This window comes from Xiphophorus maculatus, chromosome 7 (assembly GCF_002775205.1).
Source record: "Xiphophorus maculatus strain JP 163 A chromosome 7, X_maculatus-5.0-male, whole genome shotgun sequence".
Lineage (NCBI taxonomy): Eukaryota > Metazoa > Chordata > Actinopteri > Cyprinodontiformes > Poeciliidae > Xiphophorus > Xiphophorus maculatus.
The window spans coordinates 19,357,263-19,378,393 of record NC_036449.1 but is presented as its reverse complement, the minus strand read 5'-3'; the positions used below and the strand labels follow the sequence as shown (position 1 = coordinate 19,378,393).

General features: G+C 38.5%; 1 protein-coding gene across 3 annotated transcripts in view; it reads left to right on the top strand.

Annotated features, from left to right (window-relative positions):
* The window catches only part of fam126b (family with sequence similarity 126 member B), a 49,813-nt gene extending 31,596 nt beyond the window's left edge, over positions 1–18,217 (top strand). For 2 of the 3 annotated variants that reach the window (XM_014469406.2, XM_023336650.1), the window contains 8 exons: positions 1,059–1,139; positions 3,147–3,262; positions 5,264–5,359; positions 5,972–6,088; positions 7,791–7,878; positions 8,610–8,766; positions 9,761–9,940; positions 13,788–18,217. In XM_014469406.2, coding sequence (XP_014324892.1) covers positions 1,059–1,139; positions 3,147–3,262; positions 5,264–5,359; positions 5,972–6,088; positions 7,791–7,878; positions 8,610–8,766; positions 9,761–9,940; positions 13,788–14,440 — 1,488 coding nt within the window. In that variant the 3' untranslated portion in view covers positions 14,441–18,217. The remainder of the gene's footprint in view (positions 1–1,058; positions 1,140–3,146; positions 3,263–5,263; positions 5,360–5,971; positions 6,089–7,790; positions 7,879–8,609; positions 8,767–9,760; positions 9,941–13,787) is intronic. The other variant, XM_023336651.1, reaches the window with a different exon arrangement.
* Positions 18,218–21,131: the final 2,914 nt, after the last annotated feature.

Genomic DNA, 21,131 nt, shown 5'->3' with positions numbered 1-21,131 from the left:
GGATTGCATCACCAGGAAACACCCTTGAGGAAATGTGCAAAGAGCAAGAGTTACTGAAAGACATAGCTCCATGTCAGCCAGCGCTGCTAAGGGGCATATTCATGAATAATTTATTCCTCTGTGTCTGTACCTCTCAACACACACACACACACGCAGACATGCAGCACATGCTCACAGATGTGTCTCCATTGACGGGCGAGTCGTGATAAACAGCTTTGCTCTCAGCAGTTCTGCCAGAGATAAACTGGTAGCCAGTGAAGGACAGAACAAGCAACCCACAGTCCAGTCAAGGACAACTTGAGGGCATGTTGAAATAATAATGACTGCTTTATTCCACAGCAGTAATGAGGAGGAACATAAACAAACTTTGTTTCAGTAGGGAAGTGATGAGAAAGAGCTGCTACAATAAAACTTGACTAACACTTAGATAATATAGATATTTCAGATGTTCTTTAGCAAGACTTTTGCACAGGTAGATAAGCACGGTAATAAGCTAACTGTTTCTACAAGGCTCAGCGGTATATTAGTATGAATTAACTTTATTTGTTTTGCTGGGATTGTCTGTGGTTGAGATAATGAGCCATAACATTACAAAATTATGCCATTTTGAGGGAAACTTTGGGTTATGCAACACATTTAACAGTGTGAAATCAAACTCCAGCAGACAAAATGCTGGTCGATATTTGATTTGTTCTAGTTCATAGCATGATAACTTTACATGTTAACTTTACATAGTTAACTCCTGGTGATGTAGGATCGTTAACTATTGTTATATGTTAACTATATTTTAGAGTTGTCACAATTTTTTTTTTCTTTTAATCACTGAACTCATTTTTCAATTAGTCTAAACTACTAATTTTTCTTTAAAATATACAATTTGTTTTTATTTTCTTCATTTTTTTTACATCCAATGAAAACAAGTTTAGTATTATTTATGAGTCTTTCTGCTTTGAATTGGAATCATTTTGATGATTTCTCTTGCATCTGCATTTAATTTAATTTAAAGAGATTATGACAACTCAAGCTTCCTGGATTTTTTCTGTTTCATTTTTTTACAGGAAATTGTTGACAAAGATGGAAACAGCAAACTTCTTTCCTTCACAATCCCATCTCTGTCGAAACCATCTATATATCATGAGGTAGGACTCTGACTCATTCCTGTTCCGTCCATATTTGGAATCACCTTTCCTATATTGGTGTTATGTTTTCTTTACTGGGTCAATTACCAACTTTTTTGTCACTTGTTCTTTCTTACCTCCATTTTGCACACTTGTACTTAAACCATCACATATCAATGTCTTATTTGTAGTTTTCATAAACTATGGATATAAATATGCATATTTTACTGTATACATTACTGTATACAACAGTAATGGCAACTATTTATTAAGATAACTGATCTATCGATGGATTTAAGAGTTTTACAACAACATTTCTGACTAGACGATTAAAAAAACATTCTATGATGAATTGACAGATGACTGGAACAAAATGTCTGGTTGCAGAAAGCTTTATGTAGTAGACTAGTTCAAGCTAGGATCTAGTTACCAAATGGCCAAGGTGTGAAATGAACAGTACATGTTCCCTTTCACTGCATTTTTTCTTCTCTCTTCCTGTCCTCACTATATCTTGGAGATTTAGCAAGGTTGTGGATTGGAAACATGCCACTTTTCTGAATGTCCCAAAGCTTTTAATATCCTGACCTTGACAGCTCTAGTTTCTGTAATATTATATATTTCTTCATATTTTTCATATCTTTGTTTAAGAATAAAGCGTATTTGTTAATTACTTTAAAAGAGAGAAGATATTTTTGTCAGCTTTATTAACTGAACTGGCTGATTGATTCTGTTTTTAATCTATCTGGGTCTTTCAGTCAATGAGTGTTTCAGCTGACAGGTCAGAGAAATTCAATAACACAAACCTTTACAGAACATGTTGTAGCCTAGCTTTCTGTCTTTTTTGTCATCTTAAGGAGACTGTTTTCCACACAATGTGAATCTGAGTGTGTGCGTGTGGGGTGTGTGTGTGTGTGTGTGTGTGTGTGTGTGCGTGTGTGTGTGTGTGTGTGTGTGTGTGTGTGTGTGTGTGTGTGTGTGTGTGTATGAGTATGATTACGTGTGCAGCTTGTGCACCACAGATAATTTATTGCTGTAATTACAAGCTTCAGAAACTCCTCCCTCCATGCCAAGAGAATGAAGACACAATCGAGGAGTGAGGAAACAGATCAGGCATCTGTTTGAATCACAACAATCCTCCCTGATTATAATGCCGGTCTGAATGTCATGTGTCCTGATCCCAAGGACGCCATTAGCATGTTACTCATCTGTCCTCTTTTGCTTTTTTCGTACAGAATCACAAGTAAGTTAGTGTAACTTCTGCTCTGCATAACTGCAATATGAAGTAGTTTACACATTTTTATTTGGACCTACTTTTAGATTCCACACAGTCATCATGTGCATTTCTTTCTCTTTCTGTTTTACTCATGAAGCAAGTAATGCTGATGGGGTTTTTTTTTTCCCTCGGTACACTGCACAGAACAATATAAGTAGATTGTCTGCAGCAGGTCAGATCTATACATGTATGGCTTGTAAATGAGGACAGTAAGAGGAAATAATCCCACAAGAGATTGTAAGCCATCCAAGTGATGCATCCTGCCTCACCACCTCTATCATTTACTAATGACTCCAAAAACTATCCTAAATATTTAATCGAAAGTGTCTTAGCCTCATTAAAGCACTGCCCTGCATCAGTGAAGCTGGATGGTAGCAGGAAGATGAGTTCAATCTTTCATGAAGGAATTTATAGAGGGAACAAAATTGTAAACAAATGTTTTTGGTGTAAGAGATGCACAGTCAGCACTCTCACTAAAATTAAGACTGTAGATATATTAATGTCACTTAATGATGCAATAAAAGTGTTTACTTGAAATATTTTCCCCAGCAGTAAAAGTTCCTTCTTTAAACACTGTAAACATTTAGATTTATATGAATTTCACCTGTACTCTCCTTCACTTTAATTTTTCAGTTCTTGATTAATACTGTGTCATAAAGTGCAGTAAGGAGGGAGAATTAGGCTATTAAGTAACTGCAGGAGCACAATTACCTGTAGGCTGCGATTTAATAGAAATTACTTTCTTTTCTGTTTAGCCTTCTAGCCTGGGGTCCATGGCTCTGACTGAGGGAGCGCTGTGTCAGCATGACCTGATCAGAGTAGTTTACAGTGGCCTCCATCCTCAGAGAGAAACCTTCACTGCACAGAACAGGTGGGAAACCCAATGAAGCAGCTTCTAACACCAGGACAACTACATCTTCTGAATGTTAATTTGGCTGTTTGTTTTTGTTTTCATGGTGAATATATTTATTGTATTAAACCATCATTTTTGCATTGAGATTTTACATTTGTTTTTAGATGGAAAAATGTTAAAGCAGAGAATGTGTTACACAATGTCATTTATTTAACATAAGTAACATTTAATAAGGTTATTAAATGTTTATTTATATTAAATATAATATCAATTAGGATTTTTTGTAATTATTTGTCATAAATAATAACATACTTTTTTTACTCTTAAGCTTAACTTATTTTATTTTATGTTTTACTCTCTTGTATCTTTGCTCACTTTATTCTATTTTAGATTAGCTTATGATAGCTAAGAAGAATATGTTTGCTTTGCTAATTGCATGTATATGGCTTTAGCTTGTTTGTTAGCAATGTTTTTCTTTGCTCAGATTAGCTTATGTAGTTTAGGTATATGGCTTAGTTTTACTTGTTTTATTTAGGCTAAGCTTAGTTTAGCACTGGCTATCTTATCCAAAAAAAAAATCATAACTTTTGATTTTTAATTTAGCTCCATTGGTTTAACTTTGTTTATATTGTTTTCTCAAAACAACTGACAAAGGTCGACTGTTCAGATGTTCAATGAAACATCTGTGAAATGAGTTTTAGTATTAAAGAGAGAAACTGACAATAACGCAGAGGGTACAGACTCTGAACTGTTGGAGTGTTGTTCTCTGGTTGTCTTAAACAAACATGTTGCATTAACAAATTGTGTCCAGTTTCAGATGTGAATATCAGTAATTTTAAAATCTTTGCGTACTTTATTTGATCAAATATTGCTCCATAAAAAACACCTTTTAAGGTGAACAGATCATAAGTCTGGATGCTCATTCAGCCTCTTTTAGCTGCACTCAGTAAGTCTAAGAGCTTTTTTGGCCGTCACACGCTTTCTGCTGCAGTGAATGAATAATGATCTCAATGAAATATACCCGTCATCCTGCCAAACAAAGGGTTCTCTGCTGCCCTGAATAGAGCACATATAGGTCTGTAACTGTTCTAAGTGGCACACATATGCAAATATGACCATGAGAAAGCAGTTCAAATAAGACTGGCTGGCCAGAGCGTTGTGACTGCAATGACCATAGTGTGACGGACATAATCAATATATTTCATCTTGGCCTGACCTCTTGGCTAATTTAATTATCCATTTGTTTGAGTGGGTCTGAATTAATGTTTATGAGAAGAAGGTGCAGAGCTCTGTTCCTTCATTCAGTCTTAATGCCTTCCTGCATATCCATCCATCTATCCATTTTCTAACACCCTTGTCCTTAGTGGGGTGAGGAGGGGTGCTGGTGCCTATCTCCAGTGAACGTTTCGGGCAAGAGGCGAGGTACACTCTGGACAGATCGCCAGTCTGTTGCAGGCCTTCCTGCATACTCCTTGCCTATTTCTTTCTGTAAAGGACAATAATTAGAAGTTTATGATCTCACTTTGACTTAATGTATTTCATTATTAGGTCTCAGTAACATGGTTGTCACCTCATAACCCTTGAAAAGTCTTTGCAGCCTCTGGAGATATTAAAAGTAAAGTGGCAACTTTCAAAGGAGCTTTACACACTTCTTAATCCTTTACAAGTGTTGCGCAGCTTTATTGTCAGCATCCTTGTTTGCACACATACTTGACCTTTACAATGCCACAGCACTCCTGCTGCATATTTTCCTATCATTATTACCAAACGTTGCAACAATTAACCTACAGATGCAGCTTCTGTTTAAATTGTTTTTCTTTCTTATTGTAGTTTTTGAAACCGTGTTTCCAGAAATGATACTTTGGCTGATAATTAACAAACTACCAAAGTATCAGTTTGTTAAGTGTACAATTTAATGGCTCATTAAGTTTATTACTTCTGATTCTGCATACTAAAATAATTTTTATGTTATACTAAAAAAAACATGTTTTTTAGGCCTCTATCTATTGTTTTTTGCAGGTTTGAGGTCTTGTGTTTCCTTATGCTCTGCTACAACTCTGCTGTGGTCTACATGCCCCTTTCCTCCTATCAGGCCGTCTGCAGGATGAGCTCACGGTGAGAAAAACATCTGGAAATTATGCTGCTCTTATTTCTGCACCCAATTATTAACCATCTTCCTTCCTTTATAATTTTAATTACTTTTTTACTTGAAGTTAGGATTATTCTCCTTTTCATTGAAATAATTCACTTTCCTCTGTTTCTAGCTGTGCTCACGGTTGGATAAAGTACAACTTTATTCAAGCTGAGCTGATCAGCTGACATGGTTGCCTTACATAAAAAACAGGCCCTTAGGAGTCATTTAGATCCATATGAACATATATAATATATGCACTATATAATGTCTAGTGGTGTCCCTGTATTCTTCCACCACAGCGTCAGAACATTTCAGGCTATGAGTCTCAGCCTGCTGTGACTGAACTCCGTTTAAACAGATGGCAGACTGTGACTGTGAAGACTTTGGAGAACAATGCTCTCAGTATTTGAGTTCTCCCAGTGCAGACTCGGTAGCCAGCCTTCTCCAGACTCCACACATTAAAACTGGTTAAAAAATTAGCTGTTTCCTCACATGTCTCATCTTAGCTTCTTACAGCTGTTAGAGAAATTCAGTGAAATCTGGAAAAACATGTCTTTAGTTTATTCACCATCTGACATCAATTCCCTCCCTAGGGTGTGTGTGTGTGGCTTCCCTCGACAACAACAAAAGCTCTGGAGAGAACCTTGCAACCGTGTCCTGCTGGACCCTGAGTTCATGGTGCAGATGCTCACTGCCGTTTACCACGCTATGTATGTATCTTTACAGTTTTTGGGGGTTTTTTGCACATTTTTCAGAAAAAATTGCAAGCAATTGCACATGTTTATGCATCAAATGGTTCAACAAATTATGTTTTGACAGCAATATTATAGAAAATCTAGTTTTGGTCACAAACTGAAAGTCAGGTTTTTTTGTTCTTAGTGTTGAATCAGTCCTGATACAGATACCTGGCTTTTTACATATCAGATTCAGCAGCTTTTTTCCCCACATTTATTTATTTGGTGGTGAGCAAATACAGTCCAATGTTTTTCATTCATAAGCAAGCATAAAAGTGTGAATATTTCAAATTTGAAATTTGAAATATCTTTCAAATTTTGATCACACTTTCCAAAAACATTAAAATAAAATGACAAAATATGAATTTACATTCATTCTTGGCGACTTCCAGCCGTCTACTGCAAAACTGACTGACAAAAAGAGAAAGTTTTCCAAATACATTAATTATTATTATACATTTACTAGTTTAAAGGATATAAAACAAACTACTTGTGTCATTTATTCTAACTGTTCTTCTTCTCTGTGAGACACCCCTCATCAGTGCAGCCTTGATTTCATTTAGCTGTTAAAATCTCACTGGCTGTCTACAAAGAACAGACGCTTCCTGCTGTGCAAACCGATTACAGTGGTCATAAATTCACAGAGCAGGTGAGCTTTTCCCCTCCGGCCACAGCTGTTTAAAAGCTGATTACAGCTCCTGGATGAGATGACGGGCAGTTCCTGGAAACGTAACCCTTGATATGTTACGGGCCGGATCTTAGGGAACACTGGGGGAAAACTGTGAGGCTGCACACCAGAAATCAGAAGATCAAAGCAGTCAGTACCACTGAAAGTAAAACAAATAGGATTTTATTCATGTATGTGTGAATGAGTGCTTCTCCATGCTGAGGCTCACCTCTGCCGTCCTGCATGGACGGCAGATAAATCTGAATCTATTGAATCCACACACAGAGGGACCTTGGCACACAGCGAGGGCACTGTAGGATTTAGGTTAATATGTTTGCTAATGCGCTGCAACAGTAATGCCATATGAGAGGAGAATGAAAGATCTGCAGGGATATCGGATCACCAGCGTTTTAAAATAAAAGGAACAAGCATTTATTTCGTATCAGATTGAATTTGTATTCTGGCACCTTTTCAGCTGTGACTACATCAGAGGGTCTGTTCCTACCTTCCCATTCATCCCAGTTCGTTTGATCTCCAGTGCAAAGGGAGCTCCTCAAGCATTTATTCCCTGCATTGTGATTTGGATCAAAGAGTTCAGCCGCTGTTGACCGTTTTGATTTTTCCCCCCCCTGTGTGGTGTGCATATGTTTTATAAAATAATTACAAAACATTTTTAGTTTGTTGTAGCTTTTTATTTCATTTCATGTCTTAATTGTAAAATTATTATTTTCTCCAAAACCACTGACAGCTTTTCAATCATGAAACAATTTCTTAAAGATTTTATTTAGCACAGCCATGTTAACAGGAAAACCATGACTTCCTGTGTTCTTCTAATAATTCAGTTGCATCTCAGACTGTAACTGGGTTCATATTCTGAATCAGTAGATGACTAATAATAGTTCAGAGGATGTGAGACAGACATTAAAGTGAACATGTGAGAGTCTACTGTTTCCTCTAGCAGATTTACTGCAAAATTCAGAACAAATGTTTGTTGATGTTTTTAATGTGCAGATACAATGGAGAGTGGGAGATGGGGCGAGAAGCTCTGGAGGACATTGTCTACAGGGCCCAGCTGGAGCTTTATTCACAGCCTCTCCTGGTGAGTCTGTTCATTAAACTTTATTCCCCCAAAAGACTTTAGAACACATTCAGTTCTGTCAAATCCATTCTGGTCTAGATTCAATCAAATCAGTCCAATTTATTCCAATTAATGTTATTGTCAGATTCAGATTTCATTAAAATCCAGTGTAATTCTGTTAATCTTTTAATGCCAGTTGGTAAAAAGTTAACAGCCCTTGAATCAAGTCAACTTTGCAGCAATTCCTCAATCTGAACACACATGTGGAAAAGAAATCTGAAGATGAATCAGGCTAAATATGAGCGACCAGCTAGAGATTGAGAGGACAGTAAGTCGTAACAAAGAAAACCCAGAATTAATGAGGTACAAGTATTTTCTAGAGGGAGGCTGGAGTGAAAAGTAAAAGATAACATTAGGTTAATAAAAGACATGGACACAGAAATGCTTTTTATGGAACGTCTAAAAAGCGCAAAGTTAGTAGAGGCAATAGCTAAATCAATTAGTTTATTTGGGAAAATTATACAGATAAACATAGTATCACCGGGTCAGGACTATTTTCTACAAAAAAAAAAAAACTGAACCTACAGAGGTAATGGCAGCAACGGCTTTATTTTGGAAAGAGAAAGCTAAACACAATCACTTTCTGTGAGGAAAAACACAGCTAAACCCCCTTCTAAGAAGGAGACGCAGCAAAAATAAAATATTTTTATATTCCACGTTTTAGTGATGCTAACTTTGTCTGTCCACCTCAGCTGGGGAACGCCATGAACAACTCTCTGCCAGAAAGCGCTCCTGAAGCGCCGCGGGGACGCAAGGTGCTTCAGGTGGAGGTGACCCCCACCATCAGCCGTATATCTATCTCGGCAATCACTACAGCTTCCATACGGCGCCACCGCTGGAAGAGAGAGGGTAAGACTAAAGCCTTGGGAGATTGAGGAAATCCTAAACACTGTGAAGCTGCATAGCAGGAGAAACGTCAGTACTCAGCAGAGCAGACCTACAGTAGCTTTAAAGGGAGCACATTCAGTCACGATGAAGATGTGAGCTTACAGTATTTCACTTTTTTCTGATCTACGGAAGGCCGCACAGGGGATCTGTTTGGTGAGAAATGACTTCTCTGGCATTTTCCTCATCAGAGAGAAGAACATCTATTTCCTTTGTGAACTGGCCACAACATTAGAATCATTTTAATGGTGTTCTGTGTAATTATTGTTGTAGTTGTGCTCATAGTACAGACCAAAAGTTGGGACACACCTTCTAATTCAATGGGTATATTTATTTTCATGACTATTTATAAGGCAAGAAATCCCACTTATTAACCTGACAGGGCACACCTGTGAAGTGAAAACCATTTCAGGTGACTACTTCTTGACGCTCATCAAGAAAATGCAGTAATCATAGCAAAAGGTTGCTACTTTGAAGAAACTAGAATATAAGGGGTATTTTCTGTTGTTTTACACTTTTTTGTTTGTTATTCATAGTTTTGATGCCTTCAGTGTGAATCTACAATATCAATAGTCATGAAAATAAAGGAAACTCATTGAATTAAAAGGTGTGTCCAAACTTTTGGTCTGTACTGTAGTCTGTGTTGAAGTGCCTGTGCCACTCATTGCTCCCTATTGCTTTTTTTCTGTTTTTTCTTTGCTTATTGTGTCTTGTCAGTCAAGAGCATTTTGTTCTTTCTATCACCAGTAAAATTATTAACATTTTGTGGATTTAAGACAGTCAACAAAATGGTGCCTGTGTATCCAGGCCACTAGTGGGAGGTTAATGAATTGTTTACAAAAACAACAACAAAAAAAGAAAACCTTTACTTCATCTGTGCCCAGGATGGGGCCCGCCTGAACTGAAGGTTGCTGCTAATAAAGACCCACATCTCCTCATCTGTGTTGTTGACTCCCAGATTGTTTTGACTACTCAAGCGATGCAGAGTTGAGCCTCACCATCAGTCCTCCTAGCCTCGTCCAGCTCCACCACCGCCACCTCCACGACCCCCCCAGGGAACCTGCAGCTAAAGAGGATAGAGGAGGGCGGCATCACAGCCACCACAGCAGCAGCATCATTCCCCCCATCACACTCGAGGGTAGGGGACGGGGGCGGCCACTCTTAGGATAGAGGGTCTCTGGAAGAGGTGGCCCCTGTGATCGTCATCCTAATCCTCCACCTTCTCCTACTACTACTACTACTACCCCTCCTCAGCTCTAGGCGGTTAACTCTGCCGCTCCTGTCGTTGCTGCCTCCTCACTTCCCCAGAGTAAACTAACTCATCCGACAGTCAGCAAACCTTCTACTACCAGACCGTCACTACTTCGGCTGCATTTACCTGTGGAAGAGTTGCCTATTCTGGGGTTGAAGGAAGTGTTGTAGCTGGCCGTTCTGCATGGGCCCATCATTATGTCGTACTTTTTCCTCATCATTCCTTCAACTTCAGACTGCTCCCCTTGTCACTCACTGAGCCTGCAGCTTCCCCAGGGATCTCTGTGTTTGATAATTGGTCCTGTTAGTAAATGCTTTCTGCTGTTTTATGAGAAAACCGGAGGTGTTTTTAAATACTGGCACCCAGACCTTGACATCTTGTCTGTACTGCACCTTACTGTGACTGAAAACACCAAATGCATCGACATTCAGGCCAGCATCAGCCATCTGCTGCCTCTGTTCCTCAGCTCAGTGAGTGAGAAAGAGCTCTGCATGCACACGCCTCAGCAAGCTTCAGTAATTTCAGCTAAAACATTAAGCCATTACATCTCTGACTTAAAATAAAATGATGTTGTCTAATATTTGAAAAAAACAAAGACATACGCTGGCAGGACCGTACGGCAGCATTTTGTCTTATCGTGTGTGTTTCCGTCTTCCTCCATGATCTTTCTTAAACCTTGAAGTCTGATCAGGGTTTAGATCATTTACTTGCTCATGGTCAGTGTTTGTCTCAGCGCCATCTAGTGTTCTTCCAGTGATCTTTCACTGAACTCAGTGCAGCTGTGAAAAAAAAAGTCCTGTAAAAGCATTTCATTGTTTGGGAATCTGATGAAACAATCTATATGAATCTGGTCACAGTCTGTGTGTAATCACTGGACATTTGCTTGCAGAAATCCACCTAAATATGCACTCTTTACTCTGGGACTGCATTGCTTCTATGTGGGAATCAATTCTAGATTTTGCACGTTTGCATTCACTTTGTTCCACATTTTGTCATTTGTATTTTGATCTTCAGTCCTGCTTACAGACAGAAACTGGTTTTCTGTCTGTAACATTTATTGTCTAAAATGTATATTTGGTTTCCTTCTTCTGTTGTTGAAAAGATGCACTCCTAAACTCCTAGATGAAGGTGGGCTTTTTTAATCAGATTTTAATTAAAATTGATATAAAACACTCCTAGTTACAGTTTTCTGCGAAAGTATTTACACCCCTCAACCTTTTTCACATTTTGACTCATTATAAACACCAACTTAAGTTTAGTATATTTTCATTTAATGTGCTAGACCAACACAAACTAGGACATAATAGTGAAGTAGGTTGAAAAAGCTGGATTGTTTTCACATGTTTTTACTAATAAAGTGCCACCCCCCTAATAAATATACATTTCAGCTAATTGTCATTAGACTTTACCTAATTAGTAAATGTAGTGACAGAGTTTCAGTGAAATGTTTTAAGATCACAGCATATGGATGTGTTAGAATGGCCCAGTCAACGTCCAGACCCAAAAATCAAGATGAAACTTGACCATCGATGTTCATTAATGCTCTCCATCCTGACTGAATAAGTGTGAGCTGTTCTGCAAAGAAGAATTAACAAAATGTCTAAAGTTTCCACTCGTTAAATATTTTTATTTGTGAAATGATTAATAATTTAGGATAATCATTTTTCTTCCTGAGTTGCTCCATCACACAAAAACTCAATAAAAAAAGATATACAGTCAGTTTAATTAAATGTGAAAAAGCGCAAGGGGTATGAATTTTTTTTAGCGGTCTAATGTGGGTAGTAAACTAAAAATCATTTGTCAGATTTTCCTTTGAAGAACGGTGAAGAAATGTGCTAATTATTTCATGACGTTGTATGTTAAAAAAATAAATACCTCAGATTGTGAGTTGAACCATGAGACATAACCATCTTGATATCTGCAGCAAACTGCTGTAATAGGGTGAAAATAGGTGCAGATTTTTTTTTTCCAGTCCTCATGTGGCGTAGAACTCCAGAACCTTTTTCTCCAGGTTTTTACTGGCCTGTGGCGATTCCTCTGTTAGCTTGGTGGGCCGTCGGCTATGACTGGAGGCTTTTTGTGTTCGGCTCTTTTCGGCGTTCTCCATGCCGACTGGCTCAGCTCGGTTAATGCTGCGCTGCAGAAGAAACTAAGGATGGGGCATGCGTCTTCTCCTCATGTTATGTGCATGCCAATCCAGACCTTTTTCTTCTCAGCTTTCCGTTTCTTTTTTGGTGCTGTCTGTGGTTCCCCTGTTGTGCTTGTTCCAGCGATGCATGATGGAAAGAGAGACAGCCAGTCTTTTCTGTTTGACCGGCTGCACCCTGCATAATGTATTGCCAATAATCTGCTTGGTTTTCTAACCCAGTTTATTTGTTTGTTTGTTTGTTTCCTTTTCAGCTTTCATTGAAGGGTCGTAAATGGATTATTCATAATTTGCTTTTTAAATGTTCTCATGTCGATATCGGTTATGTATTATCAGTTTATTTGGTAAAAAGTAAAAACAAACTCATGATCTGAGTTCAAACATACTGTTGCAGTAAAGCAGTGTTAGTCCTGTAACTATGACACTAAAGTTTGCATATTTTGGAGTGTATCACTTCAGAGAGATGTAAAATGGGAAGAAAAAGATGAAGGATGCTTTGAAAAACTTTACTTGCTTAAATATTTCAAACTCAGAAGTTTTAACTCATGTAAAGTATATACTTATACATTTAAGACGAGTAGTTAAGAGCAGGGGCATGTTTACTGCAGTGTGACTTCTTCAAAAGAAAAAAAATGGTCAGTATTTTATAAACTGGGGAGATCATCTTATGTTTTGTTTTATTAATGTTTTATTAAGCGCTAGATATTTTGTGCCCATTTTGTCATACTTTAGACCCCAGCTGTGCACATTGCCAGGTTCACTGTTGTTTTTTATAGCAGGCAAGACTTTTTTCCTTCTCATTCTGAATAAATATAAGCACTTAAAAGGCCACTATATTGAAGTAATGTGAATCTGAACATCCAGCTTTCGCCTGTAAAAACCAAGAGCACTTGCACTAGAAAAGTAAAACTAGTTTTACAACCGTTGGTAACTTGTTGTTGCAAATTTCACAACAAACTTGGACCTCTGGTGTGTCTGTTTTGTGCAGAAAAAATATTTGCAGAATCGTTCAATATTACGGAGTACAGATGATGAAGTTTGAAAATTATTTGTAATTCTTTTCCCCAACTTCTGCAGTACACTTTGTTGTACTCTGTTCTGCCTTCCAGTTATCTGTTGCAGGTATTACTCTCTCCTTCAGACTGATTTCATATTCAACACCTCATTGATATTAGGAAATTAGGTCTTCAGTCAGTAACGGTGTCCACAACGAAGAATGTTGTTGTCAGCACAAATGTTAGAAATGAAAAAAAAAAGATTTTAAGATTTTTGAGTTTCAGATGAAAAAACTTGGAATTTCTTGTTGTGCACTCAGTTGTCCATCTTAACGTTACTTTGAAGATCACTAAATCTGCCCCTGCTCAAACAAGTTTCACTTTCTATAACATTCTTTGCAGTTCACCAGCCTGCATTAAGGTTGTTCAAGCCAGCAAACCTTTCTTGTTTTAGTGTAAAATAAAGTGACGGTAGCAGTAGTTTTCTACTTGATAAAAATAACATTAAAAAAATGATTCATAGCTTTAAAGTTAAAGTTTCGTTGGATTTCTCTCACATTCTTCTTTTCTCTCCCTTGGCTGTTACCTTCAGATGCTGACGGCATGAGCGGTGGGGAGGATTCCTTCAACATCAACGATCCGGATGAAGGTTTCTCCTCTGGGGCTTCCAACAGCAGCCAGCCCAGCGGCACCAAGAGCGGCGGTGTGGGGCCGAGGGGCGGCAGCCTGAACAGCAGCAGTAGCAGCATCAAGAAAGCCATCACAGCTCGCCTGTCCAGGGACAAGGAGAAGGAGAAGGAGCGAGAGAGGGAGAGGGAGGCAGAGAAACAGGCGGAAAAGTGTGTGGATCAGCAGGCCACGCCGCCGAGGCCCCGCCAAAGGCAGCAGTCCCCCCCAGGCAGCATTAAGCTGGACGCCATCCACCTGAGCCCCATTAAGAAGCACCTGAGCTTCCCTGCAGGGCACCCCCTGGTGCGGACTGGCAGCACCTCCTCCAGCAAATCCTTCGACTGCATGAACCTGAACTTGAATGGACGCGAGAATGAGCGAGAGGAGGCGGCAGGCGGCTTTGACAAGGAAACGGGGCCTTTACTGGGGGGCTCCCACCGCCACTCCACTGTCAGCCTGCAGGAGGAACACCTAAACCGGCCGGAGGAGGCCCAGGCCCTCCTGTCCCCTGGAGCTCCTCTTACTAAGCAGTCGCGCTCTCCCAGCTTCAACATGCAGATCATATCACAGGTCTAATGTCAGCGCAGGGAACCACAGAAACACACACACGCAAATATTTATTCAGTTTCCAACACGACCACTCTACTATGGCAACCTGGTCAGTTTCTGTGTTTATGAGGTGGGATAAAAAGATCTCCAGATCTCTGGAGCTTTGTCTCTACTCCTGCGGCATCTTTTAAGGTTTGACCTGCAGTCACAGCTGATTAGATTCTAAGAAAACACCAAACATGTTGACGAATCCCCCATCGCTGTAGCTACAGTCCCTCCAAACAAGCTGAGCATTCCACACACAAACTCTCCCAAAATAGGAAGGAAATAACAAGAGGAAGGATTTCCGATGTAAAGTCTCATAACATTTCAGATTATTTGATTTTCTGACTGAATCAGTCAAGCCAATCAGCAATAACATGTCGCTCATGTGGAGAAAAGTGGGAATTATTCCAGTTTTTCGCCCCCCTTTCATTCCCGGGCTCTTGTGCAATCATTCTTGCTGATCTCAGTCATGAAAAGTTTGATGAATCTTGTTCTTTTTTTTATAATCAGTTTAAACAAACTTTTGAGATTGTTCTCAAACCAAACTGGAATGTGGTTTAAAAGTTTTGAATTGTCTCCAGTTTTTAACTGGACAAGTCTGAAGAAATCATTCCTGTGCAGCTACACAAGCAGAGACTTTAGTCTTGTGGCTTTGATTTTTCAATCTGAAGCTGATTCTTGCAGGTTTGTGTGCGACTCTAAAGGCAATGACTGTATCTTTGTTGTTGGTTTCATCCGAGTAGCTCCTGTTTTTCCGTGTTTGTTGAAAGTTGTGGCTTCCTGTGCTGGTTATTTGCTGCCCTCTGGAGGCTCGTAGCAGTCACTGCGTTTCATTGTCGTCACCATCGTTGTCTTGTTTTTGTTCTACCTCATTGTGTGCTGAAATACACACCTGCCAGTCAGATTTATTCACTGAAGCTGATCTGACCACAATAGTTTCCCATTTCAACTCTAGATGTAATCATGTGGATTTGTGACTGAATATCTTGTCTTTCTGTTCCACTTCAGCTGCAGTGCAGGCCACAGTTAGACTTCAGGTGTTTCCGTGGATCAAGCAGCATCGTTTATTTTAATTAATTGTTTTTCTCTTTTATGTAGTCGTTTTAAGTGCAATTGTTTTTCTGATCCTTGTGCATGGAGTTCTTCTCTGCTGTGAAATGCCTGCATCTGCGCACAGAGCTTTTCTAGCCTTGTGTAGTGCTTCCTGCCCAGGCGGAGGGATGTTTTTTTTTTTTGTTTGTTTTTACCTGCCGTGCTTGTTTCTGCATGTGTAGTGCCCTGTAAAGCACAACTGCTTCAGATGCACGAAGCAGCCCAGCGAGCCAAACCCGAATCTTATCCTCGTCTTAGCCAGATGTGCCATTACGCATCCTCTCCTAAGGGATTTATATTGGTGTCGTTGCTGCCCAGGTGTCTTACTGAAAATGCCTGATTGTTTTTCTGTTTACTGGTCTTATTTTAAAGGCGAGGTTCAGAGACTTGGCTCTGTGTGCCCTTAGATGCAGCTTCACCTTTTGCTTGTTAGGGTTTTATTATTGTTATTATTATTTTAGAAGTAACCCACAGGGCCTTGCAAAGGTATTTTTACCCCTCGAACCTTTTCATATTTCTTCACAAAGATCAGTGTCTTTTAATAAGATTTTATTCAATAAAATACTAAAGTAGTGCACAATTGTGATCTGGAAGGAAAATATTGCAGAGTTGTAACAGTCACATGCATATCTATATTGGATCAATACTCACTGTGTTTGTGCATTCTTTGAGCATCTAGGGAATGATAAGTAAGAGCATCTGTGATGAGCCTCTGATTTTAATTAGTCTGGACTTTGACTAGGCTGCACTTCTTCACCCCAGTCTATTTGTCATTTCCAGCCTCTAGCAGTTCTTCTTTCAGTAATTCCCTGTATTGAGCTGCGTTCATCTTGTCAACTCTTCCCAGCTTCCGTCAGCGTGATTGGAACTGTATTTTGAGGGTGATGTGCTCACCCTAAGTTTTATGTAAAATTTTTCACTACACATAATGTTTTGCAAATCAGCGGAAAAACAAATCAGTTTTCATCTCATCTGACCAGTGCAGAAAGCTGTTAGAAAGCTGCTAATATGACTTATTTATGACTTTCTACAAGTAGATTTCTGAAATACAGGACTAATAGTTGCTGACAGATTCTCCCACCTGAGCTGTGGATCTCTGTAGCTCCTCCAAAGTTATAATGGCCCTTTTCACTGCTCTCTTCTCCTAAAAACCCTGTGTTTTCATACGGAGATTAAATTACTCACAGTTTAACAGCTTTTTACATGCAACCAAATTAGTTTTATTTTTCTTCCAGGTCGCAGTTATGAGTTGGTTTGTCACATAAAATGGTTTAAAATATGAAAAAGCTCAAGGAGTTTGAACGCTTCTGCGTGGAACTGTATGTCTGCTGTTAGCATATTACGTAGATGGAAGCTGTCACGCAGCTTGAGGACTGACTGGTTATTGTATATAAATCTCTCACATCGACGCTCCTGGTGTGCTTGAAGCCCTCACAGCTGCTCGTCCTGGGTGTGCGTTCCCCATAGAGAGCCTCTGCTCTCCACCTGCGTGAGTAAGCTGTCATCCCCGTGACTTGTGACCTGGGTCCCCATTCTCGCTGTATTTTCGCCGTGAGTCCAGTGGCGCCTCTTTTGCTTTGTTTAATGCCGGTGATGTGTTTGCGTCTTTAACGAGTGCCGAGGTTACCCGCAGTCATGCTGGGGCTGTGTGTGTTGACTTAGAGTAACCAATGTCCCTCAGTGTGTGGTGTTATTTGCATGTGATCAGGGTAGAAAATGAACACCAGCTCGGGACTGTCAATAAGGCCCATAAGCTCCGATAAAGGTCCAGGTGCATTTCCAATAAAACCTCCTTTCTGTGTTGAATAAAACTCACTAGTTTATTGGTCAGTTGCTGTTGCTGGATGAGAAAGTTCATTTTCCTTCCTGCATGTGGTAACTGTGGGCTTTGTGTTCATACAGTTTAATGCACTTTAACCCATCCACCTCTCTGAAGATAGTTATAGATGTGTAATGCGTGTATACACTCAGTGCAGGGTCTTAGTCTCTTGAAAGTAGTACTTCTATGGGATTCCTCATCTATCACAAGGCTATTTTTGTTGAAGACTAAAGGGTACAGCTATTTATTATATTTTTTTGTTTCAAAACCAAAAAAAAAAAATCTAAAAAATGACAGTTGTGAGGTTTGGACGGTCTCAGGAGTTTCTAAGGTAAATAAAAAGAACGATAGAAAAGCCACAATTATTAAAAAAAAAAAAAAAATAGCAGCACCAAAATTTCTGTTCTTGACGTCAGAATTAATTCTATGCAACATTTTTCCCGCTTTTCCTTATTTTTTAAGTTATATTTTTGTTGTACAGGATCTTGCTGATCTGTACCCTGTGAGCAAAGAACCTCTCGAGGTCCATCCCTGCAGAGAGAAGGCCGCAGCCGGACGGTTTTGGGTTTAGTGGGGCGCCTTCCTGTCAGCCTGCTGCTCTGTGGCTCGGGTCGGTGTATAAAATGATTAGCGATGATGAATCGTATCCAAATGCTTCCGTGGAAGCTGCTGGATAACACTGTAGTAATTATGATGTACAAATGGAGAGAAAAAAAAGACTTATTTTAAAAATCTTGTAAATACAAAATGTATAAAGGTAAAAGCAAGATAAATATAAAAAATAAGTCTGAGATGTAGACAGAGATTAATCTGTATATTGTTGAATAAATATTGTGCCGTAAACAAAATGTGTGTGTGCTTTTTGTGTGTCAAAAGTAAAACAATGTGTGTGTGTGTCTCAGGTTTTAACTCATGTAAGTTATGCTTTACTGACATGAGTTACGTACCTTGGACCCACACACAATATTTACAATGACTCCTTCTCTGCTTGACGAAAATACATTATCCTTTGCATTTATTAGCACCACTGGTGTAGATGTGTTAAAAGCTATAAAATATAGACACATTTTAATAGATTAATGTATTTCAATAATTCAGCTTAAGCAGTGAAGCTCATTAGATTTATTACACAAAGATTTGAGGTGTTTACTTCTGTTATGACGATTTAAGGTGTATAGCTCATAAAGTTTTGAGAAGTTTGGATTTTTCCACAAGACCAGTTAAAAAGACTTCTTTGATCATTTCTTTTTTTAAAATAAATATAAATGTTTACCCATAGCTACAGCAGGGATCTTCGTTTTTCTGCCTTGGACTCCCAAACTGATTTAGAGACAGCGCAATTTGCAATTGCAAATATTTTTAGTCTTAAAAAAAGCTAATAGGTTTATAGGAACATTGGAAGAAAGGTTGTTGATGATGATTTTGCTCTTTTGAACTATTTAAAAACGATGTGCTCCATATCATCAAACCTACTGGAGTCCTACTTTTATGCTCTTAAGAAATGAGCAATCTTCCAAGAGAAGTGACTGAAACACTGTGATGTGGCTGCTATTTTATTTTATTAATTATATTTTATTAATGAGGCTGATATTTAGATGTATTCTCTTACCTAAAATCTTAAATTTAGTGATTTTGACAAATATTTTTACAACTCAACCAAATCAGTAACTGTTAGCATTCTTCCTCCCTCTTTGGTTTGTTGAATTCTTAGACGCACAGTGGGTTAAAAAGCAAGTATACTCCTTGGAAATTCTCTCATCTTTAATTTGGAATGCCACTTGGGATCCAATTTCCCAAATATACAAGCATAGGCAAGTCTGCATTTGACAAAGGAGATTTAATGTGAGAGGCCTGAAGCACTTCTGAGGAAAGTATCATAAGTTTCTGAGGAAACACTCATGAAAAGAGTTCGTTGGAAGTAAGCATACTGATTTATAAACGTGCACCCACATGCATAGCTCATCTATTATTTAATGAGTGAGTAAGTGAACCCAACAAGAGAAAGGTTTTTTGAGTGTATTTTACAGATTCAAAACATTTTTGTGGTATCTGTAACACGGTAATGCAACGTTTTGTGTTTTGAAGATTTAAAAAAATCAATAAACTCCACAGGTTGTGATTTGATTTTCATTGATTATCAATGTCGAGACCTCTTATTGTTATTTAAAAGCAGAATGTACAGTTTTCAATGTACGTTTTGCACTGATTCAAGTTAATGAGAGGAAAAACTGTTTCTGGAAATACTGCCAGAAGGTTTTTGGGTTCATTTCTCAAATAGGGCCATTCTGTTTTTTGTGGTTTGTGTTTTGAGGTTTGTTTCCAATGCTGTTTATGGGCACATTCATATAAACTCAACGAGACAGTTTTACCTTCACAAACAATGGTTAGCTACAGCAGAGTTTTGAGAAAAAGGTTTATCTCAAAATTTGACAAGAGTCCTTGTTTTTATGGAAGATGGTATCTGGTGGTATGCAGGGATGAAATATTCTGAGTTTTTTTTTGTGGACCGCCATAAAATTCACTGCAGCAGCAATAACAACACTTGTGGTCTTTTCATTTTGGTGCTGGCTTTTGAATTTTTTTATCTAAGAATGTGGCTTAGGATAGACTCTTACATTTAATTTGTAAGATCCAGACCTTACTTTTGCCAGTTTATCCTGTCTTGGATATATGCTAATTCAGTATGTCTATGTAATATGTTTACAGTTTGGTTTAATTGGAGAACAGTTACTGCTACATCTAAGAATAAGAGCAGCAGACAGACGGTATTCGACCTGTGGGAGTGGGCAAGTGGTTGCAGGAGGCTGGGAGGCAAAACAGTCTTCATCTGAATTAAGTAATTTTCTGTCGCATTTTCTTTGAATTACAGTGAGTGAAAGAGATGTAGGACTGTGATAACACTAAAAATGATTCAGTTTTCCCTTTCCTCTTTCTGACTGTACAACTCATATTGAGATGAACCACTGTAATTTACAGTTCATACCATGTTGTACAAGTTGAGTAGTATGAAGCTACAAACTCACATTTGAATGGGTTGGGATTAAAATATTCAAAACCGCTTTCTAAGATCTATTTTTAGTTTCCCCTATTAAAATATGAATAACAGAAGTTAATTAAAAATCTGTCAGTCTACAGAAGCTGCTCATATTTCTTAAGTCAAACATTGGATACCTAAGAAATAAGTTTGCACTTTTTTAAAAATGGGGAAGCATTTGCTCTACTTGCTCCATTATTCAATTACATATGGCAGTCGGTAAGAAGGATGAGTGTAAAACTCTAAATTTTCTGAAGAGATTTAAAAGAGGTCTGCCAAAGTGTTTGTATCGGTTGAAATCTAGCATTTTGATGATGAAAATTAGCAACAAGGTTAACTTAAATGTAGTCATTACCATCTGGGGTATTTACTAACATTGATTTATTCCATTCAGTATGTAAACATTAATGTGTGAGCTAATAGTAGTTAAAATGTGAATGTTAGCTTCAATTTTGCTAGCTTGATTTTGACAATCTTGACGTGGTCTGTGCTGCAGAATTTGCAGCGTTTCAGTTCTGTTAAAAAAAGGCATACTCTGACAGATTATCAGAGGAGCACTATTTAAATTAGCTAATCAACCACAGCTGTGTTCAGGTGATCACCTTTTAATAATTGTAAAGTGAACATTAAGCCTGAAAGCATAATACTGTAACAGACTGATAATTATGTTTTTTGGTGTTCAAATCCTGATACACTTGAATATAAGCTTGCGATATTTGTGCAATCAG